Here is a 22,558-nt window from a genome sequence, read left to right on the forward strand (position 1 = left end):
GCGGGGCTCGGGGCGGGTCAGGGGCGGGCAGGGGAGGGGCATGGGCGGGGCAGGGGCAGGGGCAGGGTGGGCGGGGCAGGGGCAGCGAGGTCTCCGCACCTGGTGGAGCAGGAAGGTCCCCATGCACGGCATCCCGCCGCGGTGGTCCACCACTGCCGGGATGTAGCTGGAAGAGAGGCGGCAGGGCTGAGGGCGTGCCCAGCCCCGCCCCGCGCCCACAGCACAGACAGGGTCCCACAGACCCCGGTCCCGCCCCGCACGCACTGCACAGCCGGCCGGCCCCCCGGAGCAGAGCAGAGGGCAGGGGAACACCACCCGCTGCCCCAGGCCCCTCCTGGCCCCGCACTTCCCGCGGACCCCTGCCCCACCCCGCGCGGGCAGCACAGGCTCGGGACTCACTCGCCGTTGGCCTCCAGCTCGCAGATCTCGAAGTAGACCAGCAGGTCGTACTTGCAGTGGCAGGGCCCTGGGCAGGGCCGCGTCAGTGTGCTGAGCTTGGTGGCCGGCACTGGGGGGACAGAGAGGAGATGTGGGTGCAAACAGGCCACTCGTGGGTGAGGCTGCGCAGAGGAGGCAGGGAGCAGACCCCCAGCAGCGGCAAGGACACCGCCCTCCACGGGGAAGACTGGCGGGCTCCACCCCAGGGCACAGACAGGCCTCGGCCACCACCCCTGGGGGGGCGGGCGTGACTGCAGGCTTGTCTGTGCCAGGCGGGAGGAGCCCGAAGCCCCAGTGGCTGGAGCCACGCCTGCTCTGAGGCCCCACGACCTGCCCGGGACCCCTCGGCCACGCCAAGCACCTGCTTCCAGCACAGAGGCCCTGGACCCCACCGCCCTAGACGTGTGGCCACTCCCAACACACAGGCTCTGTGCCCCGTGTGCCCAGCCACCTCTGCCCACAGCCCCTCCGCTCTGGGTGCCAGGCGCAGCTGACCTCCCAGGGCCCTTCCTCCAGGGACCTCCTGGGCTCGCCCACCTCCAGCCTCCCCCCCAGGAAGCAGCTTCCGAGCCTGCCTCCTCTCAGACAGTGTCTGTCCTGCAGGTTCAGTTCACAGGGCCCAGCCCCCCAGGGAGCCCCCGGCCCTCATCCCCAGCCGCGGGCAGCCTCCCAGATGTCCCTCTGTGGCCCCTGCTCTGGAAGGGAGCCCTGACTCTGTGGGTGCCCCAGAGGGCCAGCGGGGGGGGGCAGGGAGGTGCCAGGAGGCTAGGGGGCAGGGACGCCCTTGCAGGACTACACTTGGCCAAGCAGGCCCGGCCCACACGGGCACCCTGCGCCAGGGAGAGCCCCGCCTACCTGGCTTGGAGAGCGGCATGACCCGTGGGAAGTGGCGGCGTGAGGGCCTCAGGGGGCTGTGGGGACAGAGATGGGGAGAGTGACCGTGAGTGACCAGAGGCCAGTGCCTCTCCCACGGGGCCTGGGAAAGGCCTGACCTCAGGCCTCCGCCAGCCGGGGAAGGGGCACCCTAGAACTCAGGACCCCCCGGGAGGCCCCACGAGGCCCCAGGAATCCAGGCAGGCCTCTCCCCTCCCCAGGACAGGTGAGCCCTGGAACCAGCCCCTCCGGCCTGCTCTGCCGACACTCGCCCTGGGTCCCGCACATCAGCACAGAGGGCGCCTGGAGGTGGCACTGCCCCCAATCCTCTGGGCTGCTGTCCCCACACGCGGGGGGCTCAGCGGGAACCCACCTTGAGAGCCCCAGGCAGGGGAGGGAGCAGGGCCAGTCACCCCCATCCTGCCTGGGGGGGCGGAGGACTCAGGAGCAGGGCAGGGGGTCGCCCCCGCCAGCCCCGCGTGGCTTCCCTGGGCTCTGGAACACGGCCAGGCCCAGGTTCTGACAGTGACCCTCTAAGACCCCTCCTCAGCCCCGCGGGGCCGTCTCTGACCGCTCCATGTCCGGCCTCAGACAGAAGGTGTCGGGGGGCCACAAGGCTCCACAGCCAGCACACCAGGCCCGTCCAGGGTGCAGGTCAAGCCTGCCGGCCCGGAGGCGAAAAGCCCCAGCCCGCTGACCTGAGCACGTCCTTGCAGAGGGGCGGGAACGGGTGCTGCTGGTAGTGCCCGAAGACCTCGAAGACGAGGGGCTGGCTCTTGATGTATTCGATGAAGGACCTGGTCACCTCCACTGCGATCTGGTCGGGGGGCGGCACAGGGAGTCAGGAGGGGAGAGCTCGGCCTCCACGGAGCACCCGGCACCCCAGGCCCAGACCGCAGAGCCCGGGGCTGACCTCGCCTGGGTCCACCCAGCCTGCTCCTCCACACACCCTGTGGACCAGCCACTGCGGGCCGGCCTGCGGGCTCTCCCACAGGACTGACGGGCTGAGGGCCCCTGGGCTCAGCTGCTCTTTCAGATGGCAGAGCTGCAGGACGGGCCTCTGCGACCCGGCCAGACCGCGCTTGGGCTCTCGTCCACTCGCCCGTCAGTGTGGGGTGAACTGTGTCCCCCACCACCCACATCCCACGTGTTGAAGCCTGACTGTCAGCACGTGTGTCAGAGAGGGGTCTCCACAGAGGCGATCGAGCTAGAATGAGGCCACTGGGGGCCCCACAGGCCCAGTGTTCTCGTAGGAAGGGGACACTTGGGCACAGGCCCGCACGGGACGTGACGTGAGGATACCGGGGAAGGTGGCCATCTATGAGCCAGGGAGAGAAGTGGCAACTGGTTCTCATCATGGCCTCAGAGGGAGCTTGGAGCCCACCGGGCTCTCGGACTTAAGCCTCAGGGGCTGAGAGGCAGGCAGCCCCTGGTTAAAGCCCCTGGGCTGAGGGGCCCTGCTGGGCTGCCAGGGAAGGAACCCACGCAGCGCCCTGGCAGAGCCGGCCCTGCCTCCCTGGCTTAGAGATGACCGGAGCCCCTCGTCCCCGAGGGGCAGGATGGGCCACAGTCCACAGGGCCCTGCTGAGCCAGGCCGGGGTGGCTGCTCAGGGCACAGCCACAGCTCAGATCCGACTCACACTTGCTGGGTCCCCGAGGTCTTGCGACCCAGCGGCTTCCGTCAGGGCCCTGTTTCCCCACCTCACAGCAGACAGTCCCCTGCTCTCCTGACAGCCTGGCTCGAGTTGTGGGTTGAACCGTGTCCCCGCCGTCTGCCAGTTCTTCCCGGGCTGGGGGTTCCCTGGCCTCTCCGACTTCTGCCTGGGCACCCCACGGCCCTCCGCACACCCTGCCCCACCTCATCCCCAGGACCAAGCTAGGGTGGCCTCCCTGGGCCCCCAGACCCTTCACATCCACATCCGACCGAGGCTTGCTGCAGGGGTCCTCGGTGGGGCTCTGGGCTGCTCCCACCCCCAGCCTTAAGCTCCCCAAAGCCCCTACTGCCCAGCAGGAGCACACTCACCCCCACCTGGTGCCCAAGGCCCTTGTCCTCACGCCCAGCCCAGGGCTGGTGCTCAGGAGAGGGAGAAGGTGTGACCGAGTGAAAGCACCTCGGGGGTTTCAGGGAGGCCAGCAGAGCTGGGGCCCCGGGAGGGGCGGGTCACGGCAGGGGGACGGGGGCCCTGAGGACGTACATTTTGGACGTGGTAGAAGCCCAGCGGGGGGCCCCTCCCTGTGTTCTTCAAGGGCTCTGTAGAGAAGGCCTCATCATGGCGATGGATGAAGCTGCGAACCGGGAGGAGATGCTTGGTGGGTGTGGGACCTGGGCACGGGCACCCCAGCCTCCAGGGGGCCACCAGGTGCCCTGCGCCCGCGCCTTGCCAAGGCCCACCCGCACAGCCTGGGTATGAGGCTCACTTGAACTGGCAGAAGATGTCGGCATATTCAGCAGAGATGCTGGACGCCTGCAGGACGGTCACGCGGAAGGTGAAGGTGCTGCCCAGGCCGAGGTGGTCCAGGGCGGCGTCCAGGGGCCCGTCCAGGGCGGCTTTCTCGGGGCTGTCCAGGAGGCCCTCCGGGGTCACCGCTGCTGGGAGCCAAAGGCAGAGGGGCGTGGAGGGACCCAAAGGGCTGAGTGTGGGCTCGGGGACTGGCCTGCAGCACGTGTGCCTGCCAAGAGGTGGGCAGCAGGGACCCACCTGAGCAGGTGTTGTTGTTGACCTCGTCGGCTGAGGGCCCAGAGTCTGCGGCCTGGCCCTGGCCTTCCACGATCCGCAGCTCCTCTTGGGAGGTCCCTGAGCGGGACATGCCCACCCCGGGGCAGGACTCGGCCTGGAACTGTGCAGGCGGGGGCGGGGTCGGACAGAGCACGGCCAGGGACCCTGAGCGCCCACCAGGCCCGCCCCTGCCGCGGGCGGACTCCTCCCTAGCCCTAGGTTCCCCAGGCTCTGAGTGCCTCTGTCAGTCTACGCAGCGGGAAAGGAAGGTGGGACACGACTCTGGGCTTCAGCTCCGCCCCCACCCCAGCCAGGACCCCTCTCTCAGCTCCGCCCCCTTCCTCAGCTCCGCCCCCTGCCCCGCCGTAGAGACTCTCCCAGCGGCTTTCAGGGCCCAGCCAGGCCCCCTCACCGCCCCCACCCCGGGCCCTCTCTGCTCTGCCGGACGCCCCGTGCCCCTCCTGTGAGGCCCAGCACTGACAGCCCCTCTGAGAGGGATGACTCGGGGGTCCTGGGCCCAAGGCCTCAGAGCACAACGGTTCAGGCAGAGCCTGGGAGCTCCCCGCTCAGGCCTGCCGCCCGAGAGCAGGAAGGGCGCCTGCGAGGAAGACGCCGTCCTCCCCCACCCCGAGGCCCTGCCTGGCTGGCGGCCCATCCGGTGGCATCCGTGGCCACCCCACTACCTTCTCGAAATGCTGGTCGTCAAAGGAGATTTTGGCTGTTCCAGACTGGCGGACGCCGGAGCCGTAGTCAGGGGCCTCCTCGTCGGCTGAAACAGGACGGAGCAGAGGGTCAGGCCCAGCGTGTCCCCAGGTGGGACAGGACGTCCACTCTGAGTGCTGGAGGGGGGGATGCGGGAACCAGGTGCGGCTCCAACCCGCCTGGGGGATCCCAGACATGGCCGAGCAGTCCTGAATGACCAGGGCATGTCCCGGGCACCCTGATCACCGGCCTCCGCTGCCCCATGGCCCAGCGGCAGCCATGTCGTCGGCACGGCCACGCCGATGGGGCCGTGAAAGCCACCTTGTCAGGGCTAAGCTTTCTACCTCTGCCCCCCCCCCCCCGCCATGTCCTGACCCCAGACTCAGCCGCTGCAGCAGAACCCAGGCGCCTCTGGACCCCCCCACCCCTCTCCCCTCCCCCCGTCACGCAGCTGGACACTCAACACCCCACATGCCCTCACACCCGCTTCTCCCCGGTGTCCAGGGTTGCCTACCATCTGGGACAAAACCCAAACCCTCTCCCGCCGCCTGAAGGCCCCCAGTTCTGCCCCCTCCAGGCCCCCAGCCCCCAACTCCAGCCACTCTGGCTAGGTGCCGCTGCAGGAGACTTCACAGATGCCACGTGGCTCTGACCCTCTGTTCTGGGGCCCTGTGGGGGTGCAAACACCACCAAGGCATCCACCCCGGCTGCCCGAGGGCCCAGGGCTCTACCCCACCACCGCTCAGGGCGGCCCAGGGCAAGTGCGCAGGAGGGCCCCTGCCATTGCGGGGGGACAGGGGCAGGGGTGGCCGTCTCCTCCAGCTCAGCCACCACACGGGGGACGTCGGGTCCGGCCCAAACAGACAGCACCAACCTGTCTGTCTATGAAGCGGCCGGCCAGGTGGGACCCGCTGTACAGGGGCCGAGGGGTCAGGAAGGGCCAGGAAGAGACCGGGGAGGACAAAGCACCCAGAGGGCTTGGGCCCCCCTCGGGGGAGGAAGGCAGCAGTGGATGCCCCAGCATCGCTGTCACCTGGCTCGTTCCTAAAGCCAGCCCACCCCAGCCTCCCCCTTCTCAGCCGCATCCCCAGGGGCCGAAGCACCATGGTCACACAGCTGGAGGAGCTGGGGAGAGTGCTTGGGATCATGGGGAAGCGAGAACCCGGCACAGGGGTCCAGACATCCAGAGTGCACACACACGGGCCACCCACTGGGAGAGCAGGCCACCTGCGCTGCTCACGCTCCGCACCTCCCTGTCCCAGCCTTGGCCCTCTGCAGCCGACACGGGGCACCCATGGTGCCCAGGCCAAGCCTCGGGAGCGGAGAAAGAGGCCCGAGGAGGCGCTGGGGGCTGGAGGTGGAGAAGGGAAGACTGGCTATTGCAGTAGAGGGACCCTCCAGCCCAGCAGTTCCCCATGAGTCCTTCAAGTATCTCTCCACACTCCTGTCTAAGAAGCTTCACAGAGGACCCACTTTCAGAGGGGCAAACCCAGCAAACCCGATGCCCTCCCTTGGGAGGCTGCCCCCAAACCAGAGGGGCGGACGGGAGGGGACTGGGCAGTGAGGGGCATCTGCCTCTCAGTGGGGGGCTGGACCAGCTGGCCAGCGGTAGGGAGGGGCTCACGGCCTCTGGGGACACAGGTCAGCACCCGAGCAGCCATGCGCTCCAGAGGGGGCCGTGCTAGGGACTCGGGAAGGCTGGGGGACCAAGGGCCGGAGTGTGCGCACCCCTCCTGGGGCTGAGACTACGGTGGGGGCTTGGGGCGCACTTCTGCACTAGGCTGCATCTGCAGGCCGCCTGGTGGGGGGCCCGAGCCAGAGGGGCCTCAGACAGCCCCCGGCTCGGCCTGCACGGCCCTGGAGGCCCCAGCCGACCAGGAGGAGCCCCGGGAGCCCGAGCTGAGCGCCGGGCAGCAGGGCTTCTCTTGCAGGGAGAGACGGAGGAGGCCGGGGCTGTGGGGGAGGCTGCCTGCACGCACCTGAGATGGCCTGCACGGCCACGCGCAGGAAGCCCTTCACCTCGCCCTTCTCGCTGACGATGGCCACGCGGTGCACCAGCGGCACGGGATACAGCAGGTTGCTGAGGTACACGAAGGCCCTGGGGGAGGAGAGGCCGTGGTCAGGGCCACCCGCCGGGCACCTGGCAGAGGCGGCAGGGCGGGCGCAAGACACGACACTGCAAAGCAGAGGGGGCGGGCAGCCAGGCGGGGGCAGCCAGGGCGGGGGGCAGGCAGGGGCTGCACAGGGCAGGGCGGGCAGCAGCGGACAGGGCAGAGGGGTGGGAGGACGCGGAGGACAGCGAGGAGGAGGGTTCAGCCTGCTTCAAGGATGACGACCGGGGACCGCCTCGCTGACCTACAACCCTCACACTGGTGCCGATGCCCCCCGTCTCCCCTGCCCGTTTCCCGGGGGCCCCTGACACTCGCAGACCCCACAGAGGGCCTCAGATGGCGAAAGACGGCTCAGGGCTCCCTGTGAGCCTCTCCAGGAACACAAGCGGTGACAGCTCCATGACGTCAGCCAGGGCCCGGGAGGAGGGCTGAACGGAGCCCCAAGGATGCCCCAGACACTGCAGTACTGCCTGGCACGGCCCCACCAGCCCCAGGGCCCAGAGCCCCCCTCTCCCGGCAGCTCAGCTGTGCGCCCAGCTAGTGCCAAGACAGGCGGGCCAGAGGCCACGTCACCCGTGGCACCCCCTCCCTGAGCCGGCCACCCTGCAGGATCTCACGGGCCGTGGAGGACGGAGCCTGTGCTGCTCCGCGGGTGGGCAGGCTGGCATGAGCACCACTCCCTTCTGTTCAGGAAGCCCTCCTTGGGGGTACACCCCCTCCTGGGGGAAACACCCTCCTTGGGGACGTGCCCTCTTTGGGGTATGTCCTCCTGGGGGGGGCCCTCTTTGAGGGATGCCCTCCTTGAGGTGTGTCCTCCTGGAGGGAGCACCCTGGTTTCCAGCCCTGCTCTGCCCTCCACTCCAGCCCAAAGGCACAGACCCGGCAACCCTGAGCTCCGGCATTGGGGGAGTTCTGGGTGTGGTCCTGGGGGAGGGGCAGGATTTGGAGCCGGATGGTGGGAGGTGCTGGGGAGGAAGTGCAGGGGGGTGAGGGGGCCCAGGTGGGGACAAGGTGTGGTCAGTTGAGGTGGCAGTCTGGGCACTGGTTGGGTGGGGTGGGGGCGCTGGGGGATAGGAGGAGAGGTGCGTTGTCCGTCGCCCCGCCCCTCATCCAGGCTGGAGTCCCTGCTCTGGATGCCCCATGGCCGCAGGTGGGGGCGGGGCTGTCCCCAGGGCCCTGACTCCAGGCCCTGTGTCCCCTCTCCGGTCGGCTCCCAGCCTGGCCACCGCCGGCCTTCCCCCGCTGCAAGGCAGAACTCTGCACGCCATCCTAGCCCGTCCCTCAGCTCTGCCTCGAGACTCTGAAACCCATCACCAGCCCATCAGCCCTGGCCTCCCGCCCTCTCCCCCTGCACCACCCCCACCCCGGCCTCCACGGCTGCCAGAGGGGACCTGAGACCCGAGCAGGCCCCACCCACCTCGGCCTCCAAGCTCTTTGCATCCAACAGGTGCCCCAGCCCCTGCCATGGGCCCCGCCCCGTTCTGGCCTCACGCCCCCGTCTGCTCCCATCTCTGTGCAAGGCTACCACGTCTCAGCCTCTGGGCTGCTGTCTGCACAGCTCTCCCCGTTGGCCCAAATTTACCAGTAGGCCCAACCTCTGTTGACTGGTTTTGCTTTCTGGGCCCCCGAAGGCTAAGCCAGGCCCCAGGAGCCCCAGGTGGGGCCTCCCAGGGCCTACCACCGCGGCCCCCTGCCCTCCGGCAGGCGGAAGCCCCTCCCCAGCAGAGCACCATCTCTGAGGGAGCCCCACGGCCCCTCCCTTCGGTGCTCTCTCCCCCGACGGGGGCGGGCGCCAAGGCCCACTGCCCCCGGCCACCACACAGGCGAGCAGAAGCCAGCAAGAGATGCTGGAGCCCGAACAGAAGGCCTCGCCCACATCGCAGAGGGCATCGGCCAGCACCCACCTCGGGCGGGACGGTGGGGGCCTCCCCTCCCCGGCACCTGGGCTGCTGGCCCAGCTTCTCTGATGGAAACTGGGGGTGGGAGGGGGCAACTGTGAAATGAACCAAGTCATGGGGTCCAGAAGGGGAAGTGCAGGGCCAGGACTCGAGCTATGGGGACAGGCACAGAGCCGGCTCCACTCCCCCGAGGCCCAGCTGCCCTCCCCTGCCCCAGAGGGCTGAGGGGGCTGGGTGAGGCAGCCCCCAGCTGCGGGGCCCAATCAGCGCTGCCCTCAGCCCTGCCAGCCCCTGGGCACCGCCTGCTGCAGAAAGCAGGGTCGGGAGACTTCTGGGAGCCCCAGGCGCCAGGGTGGGGGGCAGGCCTGCCCACCCCCTGCACCCTGCAGGGACCCACAGGAGGACCTACGGGGAGGCATGCCACCTGGGTGGTGGGCTACTGAGGGCACGATGCCTTCCCGAGGCAGAGTGTCAGGCTGTCCGAGGGCCACCAGCCAGGAGGGCCCGCCAGGCCCGGGGCTGCTTCCTGAAGGCTCAGGGGGCAGTCCCTGGGCGCTGGCTCCCGGCTCCAGTGGCTTCTCGCAGACCCCTGCAGGGGACCCAGGACCACCCCGAGGGGCGGTGAGAGGGGGAAGGAGGTCAGCCCTCCTCCTTCCTGCGCCCACGGAGGCCAGGCCCTAGGCAGTCCGAGGCACGGGGCCGGGCCAACCCAGTCACAGCAGGCCCGTGGCAGGCGAGTGTCCCCGCTCCCCCAGGGCCCCGCGGCTGCACATGCCCACTGCGGTCTCCCGGGGCGCCTCCTGCCACGGGGCCCACGCATCGAAGGGGGCCGCACCCCATGAGTCCTAAGGCTCAAACCACCCCGCTGGCAGTCTGCCACTGAAAGCTCCAGGGGAGAAACTGCATGACAGCCCTTGCGAGCCCACCAGGGCTGGCGCTGGAGCCCTCAGCACCATGCGGCAGGCAGCCGGGGTCTCCTCTCCTCACACCTCAACACGGACGCTGGGGCTCCCTCCCCAGCGGCATGCCTCAGCTGGACCAACGGCTGGAACTAGGGGCTCAAACACAGCGCCGGAGGTCTAAGCGGGGGTGCTAAGGCTGGCGAACCACGGCTTCCGTGCCCCATCTCACAGGCGGAGACGGAGGCCCGAGGACAGCAAGGCTGGGAGCAGACGCTCGGCTGGGGCGGGACCCCAGGCTGGCTCCAGGACAGCTCCCAGCTGTGGGCACGGCGCCCCATCGCCCAGCGGCTTATTTAAGGTTCGTTAGGTAAATCAAGTCTTTCCCGATCTCACGGGATTTCCTCATGTCGGAAAGGAAAGAAAACCCACATGCTTAGGGTATCGTAAACAGCAGGGCTGGGGGCTTTGAGGGCCCCCGTGGTTGGAGGTTGGGGTTTTACAAAGAAAAAGACGCCTGGAGTCCACGGCCACACTCGCCGCCCTCTCTGAACCTCACTGCCGGCCGTGGGAGGGCTGGTCCCCACACCCCCAGGGGCACCAGGCGGGTTCGCACACAGATCAGATGCAGCCCTGGGCGAGGGCTTCCAGAGGGCATGGCGGCCTTGCGGGACCCTCTGTCCTCCTCACTGCCCCTCGCCCTGTGATGATGACACCGCCTTCACCCCGAAGGGACCCCCGACCTGGCAGCCACTGCCCCTGGTGGCAGCACCAGCCTCGAGGGCAGGGGGCGGGAAGACCCCAGGCCCACCCCGAGTGACGGGGACGGGAGAGGGTGGGTCCAAGGGGTAGAGGCTGGGCCCTCCACACGCCCAAGCGGACAGCAGCTCCCACCACCCCGGGGGCCGGAGCAGCCCAGCCCTGTCAGGAGGCCCCGCCGGCCATGGCACGCCCACCCTCACACGGTGGCCCAGTGCCTTGCTGGAGACGATTTGTGCTGAGCGGCTTGGCCCGCAGAGCACACCCGGATGGGGGCTGGGAGCTCGGCCTCGCCGGCCCAGACAGCGCAGAGCGACACGGCGGGTCAGTGCTTTTCCACCCAGCGTCCTGGATCCTACACTCGGGGGGCACCTGTCCTCCTTCCCCGGGACCATCCATCCCAGATGGTCAGCCCCTCACCCTCCTCTCTCTGCGGCTCCCCTGCCCAGCCCCCTTCTGAGAGCCAAGGTCCAGGCGGGGAGGACCATGGGGGAGACTGAGCCCACAGGCCCACCTCCTCCCCCTGGGCCGGCCCACCCCACCCCCCAGCGCAACGGCACACAGGCTGACCCTGGACTCGGGGGAGGCCCCTGCCGGGACTCTGTGCTCGGGAGCGAGGGCACCTTGAAGCAGGCTGAGACCCGCCGGAGACAGAGGGGGCGGCAGAGGTGGGGGCCGGGGCGGAGCGTGGGGGAGCGGAGGAGGCAGCGCTAACCACGAGATTGGTGAGGTGCAGACGCATGCTGGGGCCACGGAAGCCTTTCCGGAGGGAGGCAAGAGTGGGAGCCCCAATTTCGCTTAAGCTTTGGAGAGAGAGCCAGCGGCTACCAGAAGGATAAAGGGAACCACACACGGGTCCTCCTCGGGGCTGGGCCTGCACAGCTGCTGCGCGGGAAAAGCCAATTCTTGCCAAACCAGAAAAATCAGGACGTTTCCAAATGAAGCCCCTCGCAGACGGCCGCGTGGGGAGCTGGACTCTCGCGCGGCTTTGGTTTTGGTTGTTTTCGTAACATCCCAGATCACAGGGGGAGTGTCGGAAGGACCCAGCTCTTTCTGGCTGAGACTGCAAGAGCCCACCCCCGTTTCTCCCAGTGACCCCACGTCTGCCTGACACCCGGCAGCCCTGGCCTGCGTGGCCGGGCTTTCTGAGAGGCCTGTGTGGAGCCAGCCCCAGGGGTCACACCTTCCCTTAGGTCGTTGGGGCAGGAAGCTGGACTGGGGCATCTCAGGAGAGAGCCAGGGGGCCAACAGCCCCCGCTCAGGGAGACTGAGTCAGAATAAACCCACGATCCCCTCGAGAGAGCCTGCTTCCTTCCCAGAGGAACCAGAGGGGCTTCCACTCCAGCAGCTGCACCCAAGGGCTCCCAGAACAAACCCCGTTATCTGGGGGCCAGCCTCGGCACAGCTTCCAGCACTGGTGCTCCAAGGTTAAGACTTCCAAAACCTTCCCTCGGCCTAGCCCAGGAAGCAATCCCAGGCTCCTACAAAGGTTGCCGTTAAAGCTCACTTCCACCTTTGCAGACAGAATGTGTAAATTCAGTCTCTGTGAGCCAAGGTTTCTACTTCTACAGCTAGGTTTCTAGGTCTTTCTCTCTCATCTCTGTCCCACGGTGATAAAAACAGACAGACTATACTTGGCCCATCTGCCTGCAGGGCGAGCCCCGCGCCCCCTCCTGGACCTGGTCTGCCTCCTGTCTAAAACCGTTAATCACTGCCTCCCCTCCACAGAGGACACCTCCCTGGAGGGCACAAGGCCAGGGGCGCTGTCTCCAGTGTTGATGGCTTGAAGGCCAGGACGAATGAGGTGTTCTCTATCTTAGATGGAGACTGGCTCGGAGAGAAGCCAGGCTGCCCAGGGCTTCAGAGGGAGGCCCTCCCACTGCCAGGCTCTGCCCTTCCTTCGTCCCCCCTGCTGTCCCCCAACGGCTTCCTCCAGGTTCTGCTCCTCTTCCCACGATGGGGGACGGGGGCGGCACTGGGAGCACATCCAGACCCTCCATCTCTTTTGGAAAACAGCAGAAGGAGGGACAGCGGCCTCGGCTAGTGGGCGAGGGGGTGCAAGGATGCCTGCCACCACTTTTCCAAATCATCCTGAGGCCCCTGCATGGGGGTGGGGGCTCTCCTTGGGGTTCCGGAGGCCTCTTGGCAGAGACAGGCCCCCCTGTGTGGAGCCTGTGCCCCGGGGCGTCCTGCCTCCTCTGTCACTGGGCCCCCACCCTCCCGGGCTGGGCCTCCCCAGGACGGCCAGGGGCGCTCTCGCTGCCTCACTCGCTCCCCGGGGGAGGCCAGCCCCTGCCTGCCCCCTGCGCCAGGGCGGCGCCCTGCCGGTGGTCCACCGTGCCCACAGCAGTGCTCCTGTGCAAAAGAGCTGGTTCCTTCCCAGCATGCCGTCCTCAACCTCACCAACCTTCCTACTAAACTGAACAGGGGGGGCCGGTCGTAAAACGGGTCCCGGCCGTCGCACAGCACGTGCTCCGGAAAGACGTCGTCCTCCAGGTCCTCCTCCTCCTCCTCCTCCTCCTCCTCCTCCTCCTCCCCCACGCTCTGCTCCTCGGCAGGCTCGGTGGCGTCGGAGTCGGGGCTCGAGAAGGTGGGGGAGGGGGTGAGAGCAGCCATGCGCTCGCTCATGCATGTGTTGAGAAGAGGGTAGCTGTTGCAGCCAGAGACGACTGAACTGGGGTTAGTGCGACAAGACAGAGAGAAGTTAACACCGGCTCCTCAGGGGCGGCGGGGCGGGCGGCCGACACACAGACCTCCACGGGCACCGCCTCCAAAGCCGAGGTGGCCCAGGGCGTGCCGTCCCCAGGCGTGGACACACACGCACGCCCGCCCATGGGGCCAGTGTGCAGCCCCGGAAGGTTCTGGAAGGTCCCGGCAGGTGTGGTCCTGGCCGGGTGTGGCCGAGGCCGTGGTCATGTTGAAGCCTCAGAATCCACGCCCCGTGGGGGGCAGGGGCTGGGTGCAGCCCCCCAGCCCAGGAGCCAGGGGACAGCAGGCACAGACTCTGGGCTCTGGGAGCACTCTGCCCTGCCTCCCGCTCACGCCCCACCAGTGGCCCAGAAGGCCTGACCAAGCCTCACACTCTCACCCGTGGACAGGTGTCGCCTGAGGGCTACAGCCCCGAAGCGGAGGTGGGTGGCAATGTGGAGACCCCCTCCCCATCAGGGCCCGCTGGTGTGTGGAGAGGATGACGGGGGGACTCAGCCCAGAGAGGACCAAGGCAGGGGATTCGGGATGGAAGAGGGTCAGCACCCGCCTCGGGTCAGGGCCAGGGCCCAGGCCCTCGCCACCCACCAGCCTCCCAGTCACCCACCAGTCTTCTCCCAGCCTCTCAGCCCGGTCCGGAGGCAGACACCCACCTGCCCACCAGCCGGAACCAGGGGAAGCGGTCATAGAAGGGGTCTCCTCCGGTCACCACGTTGTCACAGTCCTCGATGACGCTGGAGGGCACCTCGGCCGCCCGGTCATACATCTCCCGCATCAGGTCCAGCCGCTGTCTGCAAGGCAGAGGTCAGCATGGGCCCGGGCAGAGCGTCCTGCTCAGGGCTGCCCTCAGCTCAAGTGGGTTTGCTGGACATTCCCTCCATGGTCCTTAGAATCGGCTGACCATGAGCAAGGGGCTTGCAGTGCAACACACATTCACCACACACTTCTCTTAACCCCAGGGACAGCTGCAGGGTGTCAGCAGGGGACAGGGCTGGGACCAGCCAGGGTGGGGGGGACCCGGATTCAGGCACGGAGCCCTGGGAGCTGGTGAGCGAAGGGCAAGTTGTGACAGGACACAAGGAAGAAGGCATTTCCGAAGTTATCACCCTGGAAAACCAGCAAGCTGTGAGAGAAACACCTCCGAGGGAAATATCCCTCGGGGGCCCAGGTGCAACAGGAAGGACCTGGGGGGACATTCATCTCCCAGGAGGGGCCGCAGCCTGGAGGACAGGGAAGGGGCAGGTGTGCCTGGGAACATACATGGTTGGTATGTGAGTGCCAGTGGGCCTGTGTTTGAAGATGAGCGGGATCACGTGTGTGAACATGCGTGGCTGCACATGTGAGTGCGTCTGCGTTCTTCATTTTCTGTGTCTCACAGTGTTCTGACATCTTTGGGGCCTCACTACCTGAGGAGACCCTTCCCCCACAGTGAAGACTCCCTTACCCAGCCCAAGCCCACTCAACCAGCCAGCTCCCCTGCCCTAACCTCAGGTGCGGGGCCAGGCCACCAGGCAGCCCCTGCCCCAAGTCTCCAGTGCTGTTCTAACCGGCCAGTCGTCCCTGTTCGCCTTGTCCAGCTGTGCCCACGAACGCCTCGAAGAGGCCGTAGTGAGACCCCTGCTTCGTCCCTGAAGGCCCTGCACCTCCCCTGCGTGCAGGTGTCCCTCCTTCCAGGGGAAGCTGAGCAACAGTAAACTTTTCTCCCATGGCAAAGCCCTGCCCAGTCACCTTCACCCAGGAAAAGTCAGGCCCACGCACGGCAGGGTGGGCACGTGGAACCCTGGAGGCAGAGCAGAAGGCAGACCGGCAGTCCTCCAGGGGCCCCCGCCCTGCTCCGCCACCCCCAGGCTCCGCCCAAGGCAGAGGAGCCCCTGCCTTCCTCCCCCCAGCACCTCACCCGCCAACTTCAGCCTGGCTTTGCCAGAGCAGAACACAGATTCTTTAATAAGGCTGGATCCTATGTACTTTCTTCTGACTTAAAAAGAAACTGAAACAGGAAAACTAGCTGCCTGATATCCCGCGTTCACTCCGCTTCCCATGCACCTGAGTTTCTCCAGCGTCCAGTAGTGGGTGGCCCCGTTCTTCTGGTCTTGGACCTCCACGGCCACGATGGTGCGCGGGAAGGGGCGAGTCTCTCGGTCCTTGGCAGCCTCCGGGGGCAGTAGGTCAGGTGGCAGTGGGGAGTAGAGTGTGTCCGTGAGGAGGACAAACTGGAATTGGACCTGTGCTCGGTGAAGATGACGCCGTTAGCCCCTTGGAGGTGGAGCCCGGCCTCGGAATAGCCTCTTTCCCGCGGCTGGAGAGGAAGCTCCACTTCGCCCGCGCTCCGGCCTGCCTACGCGCCGGCCTTGGTCAGTGCAGGCTTCCCTTCAGCCACCCAGCCTCCTAGGGGTACAGGTCAGGGGCGTTTCGCCCCCCTGGTAGAGAGGCAGAGCCGCTCAGCTGGGAGTCCTACTGGGCTGGAAGAGTGCCCTCGAGGTGCAGACGGCGTGGTGGGGGCGTGGCGTGGTGTGGTGGGGGCGTGGCATGGGCGTGCCGTGGGGGCGTAGCGTGGAAGGGGCGTGGCGTGGTGTGGCATGGCCTGCTAGGGGCTGTGGCGTGCGTGGCGAAGGCGTGGCACGAGCGGGGCGTGCATAGGTGGGGAATGGGCGGGGCGGGGGTGCAGCATGAGGGAGCGTGTCAGGCCTGTTGCGTGGGCGTGGTGTGGTGGGGGCGTGGCATCGGCGTGGCTGCGTGGGCGTGGCGTGTGTGCCGTGGGGTAGTGCGAAAGGGGCGTGGTGTGGGAGGGCGTGGCAGGGGCGTGGCGTGCACGGGCGGGGAAATGCGTGTGGCGAGGGCGTGGCTGCATGGGCGTGGGCGTGGCGTGCATGGGCGGGGAATGGGCGTAACGGGGGCATGGCGCGGCTGGCCCACCTTCTTCTTGAGCTCCACGCTGATGGCGTTGGCCTCCTTGAGGAAGATGGCGTTGCCCCACAGCAGGTCCCGCAGCGACGTGAACTGGTACCACTTCCACTTCCGGAAGGCCCACAGCGCCAGCTCGCACTCCCGCTCCGTCCACTGGACTGTGCGGAGAGGCGGGCCCAGTCGATGCGGGGCGGGGGCTCAGGCCCCCAGGGTAGCACCAACTCTCTAGGGTGCTCGGAAAGGGGTCGGACAGGGAGACCGGCCTCAGGGAGCAGCCCTCAGGCCCCACGGCGGCCGCCGCGCCCCCGGCGTGAGTGCGAGGGGCCTGAGAGTCAGGCCGGAGCTCAGCGAGGGCTCGGAGCAGCGGTGGGGCTGGGGCAGGAGGACGGGCTGCGGCCTGGCACCCTCCACCCCCAGATAGACGAGTCCAGACAAGGGCGGCCAGGTCTCATCCGCCCAAGGGGCCAACCAGCTGACCGGAGGCCGAGCGGGACGTGAACCCTGCCTGCGGGTGGTCCTCCGCCCGGCAGCTGCGGTCAGCGGTGGGCTACCCAAGGAAACGCTCTGAAACGGCGCAGAGACCTTGTCCAGGGACGAGCACTAGCGCCGCTACAGCAGCACAGGCTAGGTGGATGCAAGGTGCCCGCAGGGGACCCTGCACTATCCTCCGCGTGCTCCAGGCTGCCTGCCCCAGAACTGCACGTGTGTGCACAGGTGCCTTCCTGCTGCAGCACAGCCTCCCAAATCCTGCCTGCAGACCAGGGACCCCGGGGCAAAGGCCCGGGCCAGCCGACCTGCGGGGAGGCCCCTCCCCAGCCCCAGGCCGGCCCGGCCCGCCTCCTCACCTTCGTCCTCCGGCTCCTCCTCCTCCTCGTTCACCTCGGGGTAGTACCTGGAGTCCATCTGCTTCTGCAGGGCCTCCAGCTTGCTCTCGTAGTCCTAGGCACAGAAGTGCGCCTGTGGCTCCACGCGGAGACCAGGCCCCTGGGGCCCTCCCCTCCGGACGCGGCCCCACCCAGCGCCAGCTCCGGCGGGGCAGCGGGGACCTGAGTGGGGGCGCCTCACCAGTCGCTGCTGCTCCAGCAGGTAGGTGGCCTCCTCGCGCTCCCGACGGTACTGGTCCTCCAGCTCCTGGAGCCTGCAAGAGCCGAGGGTGAATGTGGGCTGGCGGATGGCGGCGGGGGACCCGGAGGGGCAGCCCCGCCCACCTCTGCTCCATCTCCTGCTTCATGTCGATGCCCTGCTTCTCCAGCAGCTCGCGCTGGGCGAAGGCCCAGTCCACGGGCTCGGCCGGCGTCTCCGCGCAGGGCGTGCGCTCGCGCTCCTGCCGCGCCTGCTCCGGGTGGTTGAACCGGAACACGTGGCTCTTGCCCATGATGATGCGGTTTCCTGGGGGAGGGGGCCGAGGCAGGAGCTGGAGAACCTTTGGTCTGAGGGGCCTCGGGGGAGGGGAGGGGAAAGGAGAGGAATCCCCCCCGGCGTCCCAGCGTCACCCTCCCCGGGGCGCCCCCAGTTGTCCGGAGCCAGCCCACTGCCGCCTGCACCAAGCGTCCCCCTCCCACCAGGACCTGAACACGCCTCCTCAGGCTCCCCGGATCCTCCCTGGGCCCCGCCCCTCCCAGCAGCAGTGACGTTTCCGCACAGTCGTGGGGCGTCTCCACCATCCCATCCTCTCCACAACCCCGTACGTGCCACTCCCAGGCCAGCCTGGCCTCCTGCCCCGTGCCCTGGGCCTGGCACCCCCCATCTGAGGGCTGGGCTTGGCCCCTCTGCCAGGCACTTCCCTTCCCGGCCGTCCCCTGGATGGCAGCAGAGCAGGGGCCAGCAGGTTTCCAGAGCCAAGCTCCACCCTGCCGGCAGGACCCTCCCGGGCACACAAGTGCCCCCAGGGCTGTGCCAGCTGTCCAGGGACTATCCTGCCTGGAGGCAGGGTTCTCTGTGAACCGCCTAGTTTCCTTCTGACTTTATCCAGGAATCACAGCTCTCCTCTGGGGCCTGCAAACCCGGCTCAATCCCACTCCCCAGGAGGCCCCCAGCCTGCAGGCGGCTCCTCCAGCCCCCAAGTTCCGTTCCCCTCCCAGCCCAGGCCCTGCCCCGAGCCTTCGGGCACCGATCCTGAAGCAACAAGGGAGACAGAAACTGCTCTCTGGACCTGCCCTTGCCTGGCTCAACCATGCGAGGACGCCGGCCATGGGTGGCCTCACGAGGCCCCTGAGTCCAGATGTGTGGTGCGTACCCCCTCAAAGCATCCCAGGACCACAAAGGCAGGGAGGGCTGTTTGGAGCAGCCAGGGAGGTCTGGACGTCAGGCTGGGGGTGTCCCGTCTGCAACCCCAGCTGGGGCAGAGGGAGAGTCCCTTCGTTCTTAGCAGAGTCATGAGACACAGTGACACGACAGTGTGTCCATGTGTCAGCTTGGCCGGGGAGTGGAGCCAGGGAGAGTGCCCTCATTCTTAGCAAAGTCACTCAGACACAGTGATATGACAGTCCGTCTCATGTGTCAGCTCGTCTAGGGAGCGGAGCCCAGCGGTGCTCTTGGGCACTGATGTAGGCACTGCCAGGAAACGTCTGTAGCTGGGGGTGGCACCTCCAGTCACGTGACCTTAGGACAGGAGACCATCCACAGGATGTGGTGGGCCTCACCCCTTGGGAAAAGGCCTTAAGAGCTAAACAGAGATGTCCCTGAGGAGAAAGTTCCACCTGCAGATTTCAGACCCATCTGTCTAGCCCCCACCACCTCCCGAGCCAATTCCATTGAGTAAGTCCCTCGGTAGATGGACAGACAGATACATCAGTATATACACGTGTGTGTGTACATACATCTTCCTCCTGCTTGTTTTATAACACCAGAGCACAAGGCCCAGCCAGGGGGCCAGGGTGCGGGGGTTGTGCAGCCCACGCCCCGCTGGCTGCTCTGCCAAGGCCCCCCTCTGTCCCGCCGGAGCTCTGGGACAGGGCCCCTCATGGAGTTCCACCGTGAACAGCCTTCACCCCACCACCTCCGAGCCTACGGTGCAGCCAGGGCACCTGCAGGCTGGCCAGGGGCCTGCAGCCCCACAGCCTGGGAGCAGGGGTGCACAGGCATGGGGAGTGCGGCAACCCCCGCCCCCACTGTACCTGACCGCAGGACGCTGGGCTCTGTGACTTTCTTGCCATTGACATAGGTGTCCGCCCCTTCACAGGGCTCTAGGGTCACCACAGCTACAGGACAGGGCAGAGAGGAGGACCGTGAGGGGCTATCACCCTGGCTGTTTCCCTGTCTGAGTCCATTGAACTGGACTCACTGCAAGTCCAGCAAGCACTCAGGGTTGGGGGGGGGGCTCGACCCACCTGGCCACCTGGCATCCAGGTGAGGCGCCCCCCAGGCACCTCCTCCCTGCAGCACCTTAAAGAAAGTGCTTAAAGGCCTTAAGGCCTTAAAGATTAGGCCTTAAAGAAGCCGGAGGGGCATCTCAGCCCCTCACAGGCAAGGGAGGTGATACCCAGTAGGGAGCCTCTTGTGCCCCAAGTCAGAGCCAGGGTGGCCGCGCCAGGCACCCATCCCGCCCTACGGGGTCTCCAGGAGTGACAGTCCTGGAGCCCCAGAGCCCCTGCTGGCTTTGTGTCCACCCCCCGAGGGCAGGGAGAGCTTTGGGGACAGAATTCTGAGAGAACCAGTGTCCTCAGCACAGCTTAAGGCCACTACCCTGCGGTGGCCCTGTCACAGAGAGGGCATTGGTCTGCAGCCCCGAGGCTGGCCAGAGCCCACCAGGGAGCGTGCGCTGAGCTTGGGGGCCGTGGCCGCTGGGACAGCAGGTACCTCCCCAAAAAGGAAGGATCGTGCTCGAGACTGGCAGCGGTGACGGACACCCAAGGACAGCCCGGCCGGGGAGAGGGACAGATGGCCGCTCCCAGCCCGCAGCAAGCTGCGGCCTGAGAACAGTTGTCCCTGGACCTGGGCTCACTGCCCTCCCGCCTGTGACTGCCCCAACCGGCCCCCTCTGAGGAGGGAGTCCCAGTCCCCAGCCCAACTGTCTAAGCCCCCTTAGAATCGGGGTTCCCAGGACTGACTAGGAAGATGGGGGTGGGGGCGCTGACCCAGCAGACCCTCAGGGCTGATGCCCGGCAGCTCCGGGTGGAGCGGGGCAGGGTGGTACCTTCACTTCCCCCGCGAGAGTCGCTCCGGAAGACACAGTGCTCCTCCTTGATGAAGTGCCCGCTCAGAACAATGTCCTGCCGCTTCTCCGCATCCTCCCGGCCCACCCTGCGTGCAGCAGGCCGTCAGGACCACAGGCCCAGCGCACCCGCGATGCCACCCGCGACACCACCCACCGACCCACCCCACCCCCCCTGCAGCCTCCTGGATGCCCAGCCCTTACAGAGAACGGCTGGAGAGCACATGAGTAGGGGCACAGGGGACACCCCTGACACGGCCTGCCGGCGGGGAGCCGCCCCGCCCAGAGGGGCCGCAGCATCGCCCCTCCCTGCGCCCCGCCCCTCCCCGCGCCCTGCCCCTCGCCCCGCCCCGCCGATCCCCACCTGGTGATCCCATCCTTGATGTAGTACAGCAGGCACTCAGACATGAGCGGGTCCTCGTTCAGGTTGACCAGATGTGGCGTCTGGGGAGACAGGGGGTCACCTCTCTTGGAGGGGGGCAGGAGCCTGGCCCTGGCCACCCGCTGCCCTCTCTCTCCCCGGGACCAGACCACTGCCAGCCCTAGGCCTGGCCTCGCGGGGACACAGTGTCCCCCATCCTGGCCGAGAGGACGGGAGGAGACTCTGATGGGGACCCCGGAGCCTTGGGAGCAGCATTCAGGGGCGCTGGACCTCCGGAGGGGCTGGGAGTCCAGCTCTGAGCACTTGGACGTGCAGGGCAAGCCTGGAATCCGTGGCGCCTGGGCCTGGTCCTCCACTGAAACAGGACCGCAGGCCCCCTTCCCAACCCAGGGGCTGAGGCCCCAGGGGACCCAGGAGCCAGGAAGGGGGTGAGGGTGCAGGCGGGGGGGCTCGGGCCCTGGAGGTCGAGGAGCAGAGAGGCTGTGAGCCAGCCGGGTCGGACGCCCCCCGCTTTCCAGCCAAGGGGACTGCTTCCCCCGCAGCCCTGTCTAAGCACTGCCCACCCCGCCCAGAGCAGCCGGGACAGGCTCCGCCCCACCTTCCTCTCCTCCTCTGCTCTCCCTCAGGGTCTCTGGGCCCCAACTCTTCCTGACCTCCAGCTTCCCAACCTCCAGCCCGTCCTGGCAAGGACTCTGCAGCAAGGTGAGGCTGGACAGCTTCCTGCTTCCCACCTGGCTCTTTGGGGCCAGCTGTCCACACCCTCACAACAGACCCCATGGGGCCCCCAACACTCAGCGCAGGGCCAGGGAGGCCTGGTCATCAGACACAGGACAGACCATCTCCAACCACCCCGTTCCCAGGAGGCTGTCTGCATCTCCAGAGGAGATGTCTGTGGGGGTCTCCAGGGCCAGCCCCCTCCTGGGCAGAGTCCAGGCCTAGGCCACCAGCAAATCCCTCTGCACCAATGAAGCCAAAAGACTGTGCAGGTGGTGCCCCGAGGGCATTGCACCCCAGCTCTGCACACTTCCCAGGGCATCCCCCCAGGGACAGGACGCCCCTCTCATGGACAGGCGCCCCCCCCTCCACAGGCAATGAATCCCAAACAAAACTAAAGGCCTACCGGACAGATGTGAAGCACCCCCAGGGTGCCACTGCCCCCCTCCCAGGTCCCTAGGCACCCTCCCTCCTGCCTCTGGGCGTCCACACATGCTGTACCCCAGGCTAGTGGGTGGGGCGCAGACGCAGCCTGAGGGGCCCGGCCCTGTTCCCAGGGAGCAGCCACCCTGAGGGATAAGCCCCTCACACGGGCGCCCCGTTCTCCTCTTCCCTTGGGGCCCCAACGGCACAGCACTGGCTTCATGTGCCACCAGCTCCAAGACAGGCAAACACAGAAGCCCTTTTGTGGGATAAAAAGTCAGCCAGGCACTCCCTCGCTAGCAAAGTGGCAGGGCCAGGGCCTGAGGAATCCTGTGCTGGGACCAGAGCGCTCTGCCACTGCCTCCAGGAGGGCTTCTGAGCTTGAAGCATGGCTCCTAAGGGCTCTAAGGGTCTGGCAGTCTTTGGCAGGGGAGGGTAGGTCTGCGTCCTAGAACCACAGAGACTTTTCCCCAGTGCTCATGCTCTGCCCCACCTGAGCTATGGAACAGGGGGCGGGGCTCGGTTCCATGTGAGGTCCTGGGCCATGGGCAAGCTGGACTAGGTGCTGAAGAGGAGTGTCTGCTGGGACAGTGGACTTACTTTAGCTAACCTCCAAGAGGATGGCTGGCTCCTGGCTCGTGTCCCCCAGCCCTGCCCTGCAGGCTCCTGAGGGGGTGCTGGCTCCCTGTTTCAGGAACCCGGTCTCACCCCAACCTAAGGGGCCCAGTCCACTCCTCAGGCAGCTAAGTGACCTCTCGGATGTCCTTAGACCACAGAGACATCCCACGGTGAGCAGGGGTGGGGGGGTGGCGAGGGGCCACTCAGGGAAGGAATAGCTGCTGGTGAGCGTGGCCGGGTCCCCGGAGCCTGCTTCCCCAC

The 22,558-nt window shown here is 67.4% G+C and overlaps 1 protein-coding gene across 21 annotated transcripts in view; it reads right to left on the reverse strand.

The window, feature by feature from the left end:
- KIF1A (kinesin family member 1A) overlaps window positions 1-22,558 on the reverse strand; it is an 86,943-nt gene that overhangs the window by 21,848 nt on the left and 42,537 nt on the right. For 11 of the 21 annotated variants that reach the window (XM_043877614.1, XM_043877624.1, XM_043877623.1 and 8 more), the window contains 18 exons: window positions 20,525-20,604; window positions 20,143-20,249; window positions 19,124-19,207; window positions 17,216-17,396; window positions 17,073-17,145; window positions 16,853-16,946; window positions 16,017-16,165; window positions 15,147-15,325; window positions 13,757-13,894; window positions 6,710-6,828; window positions 4,712-4,797; window positions 4,011-4,149; window positions 3,730-3,898; window positions 3,507-3,597; window positions 2,010-2,128; window positions 1,294-1,349; window positions 400-508; window positions 100-166 (listed from right to left, as the gene is read on the reverse strand). In XM_043877614.1, coding sequence (XP_043733549.1) covers window positions 100-166; window positions 400-508; window positions 1,294-1,349; window positions 2,010-2,128; window positions 3,507-3,597; window positions 3,730-3,898; window positions 4,011-4,149; window positions 4,712-4,797; window positions 6,710-6,828; window positions 13,757-13,894; window positions 15,147-15,325; window positions 16,017-16,165; window positions 16,853-16,946; window positions 17,073-17,145; window positions 17,216-17,396; window positions 19,124-19,207; window positions 20,143-20,249; window positions 20,525-20,604 — 2,040 coding nt within the window. Of the gene's footprint in view, window positions 1-99; window positions 167-399; window positions 509-1,293; window positions 1,350-2,009; window positions 2,129-3,506; window positions 3,598-3,729; window positions 3,899-4,010; window positions 4,150-4,711; window positions 4,798-6,709; window positions 6,829-12,804; window positions 13,072-13,756; window positions 13,895-15,146; window positions 15,326-16,016; window positions 16,166-16,852; window positions 16,947-17,072; window positions 17,146-17,215; window positions 17,397-19,123; window positions 19,208-20,142; window positions 20,250-20,524; window positions 20,605-22,558 lie in introns of all 21 variants that reach the window. The other 10 variants (XM_043877605.1, XM_043877612.1, XM_043877610.1 and 7 more) reach the window with 1 other exon arrangement.

This window comes from Cervus elaphus, chromosome 20, assembly GCF_910594005.1.
Source record: "Cervus elaphus chromosome 20, mCerEla1.1, whole genome shotgun sequence".
NCBI classification, from domain to species: Eukaryota; Metazoa; Chordata; class Mammalia; order Artiodactyla; family Cervidae; genus Cervus; species Cervus elaphus.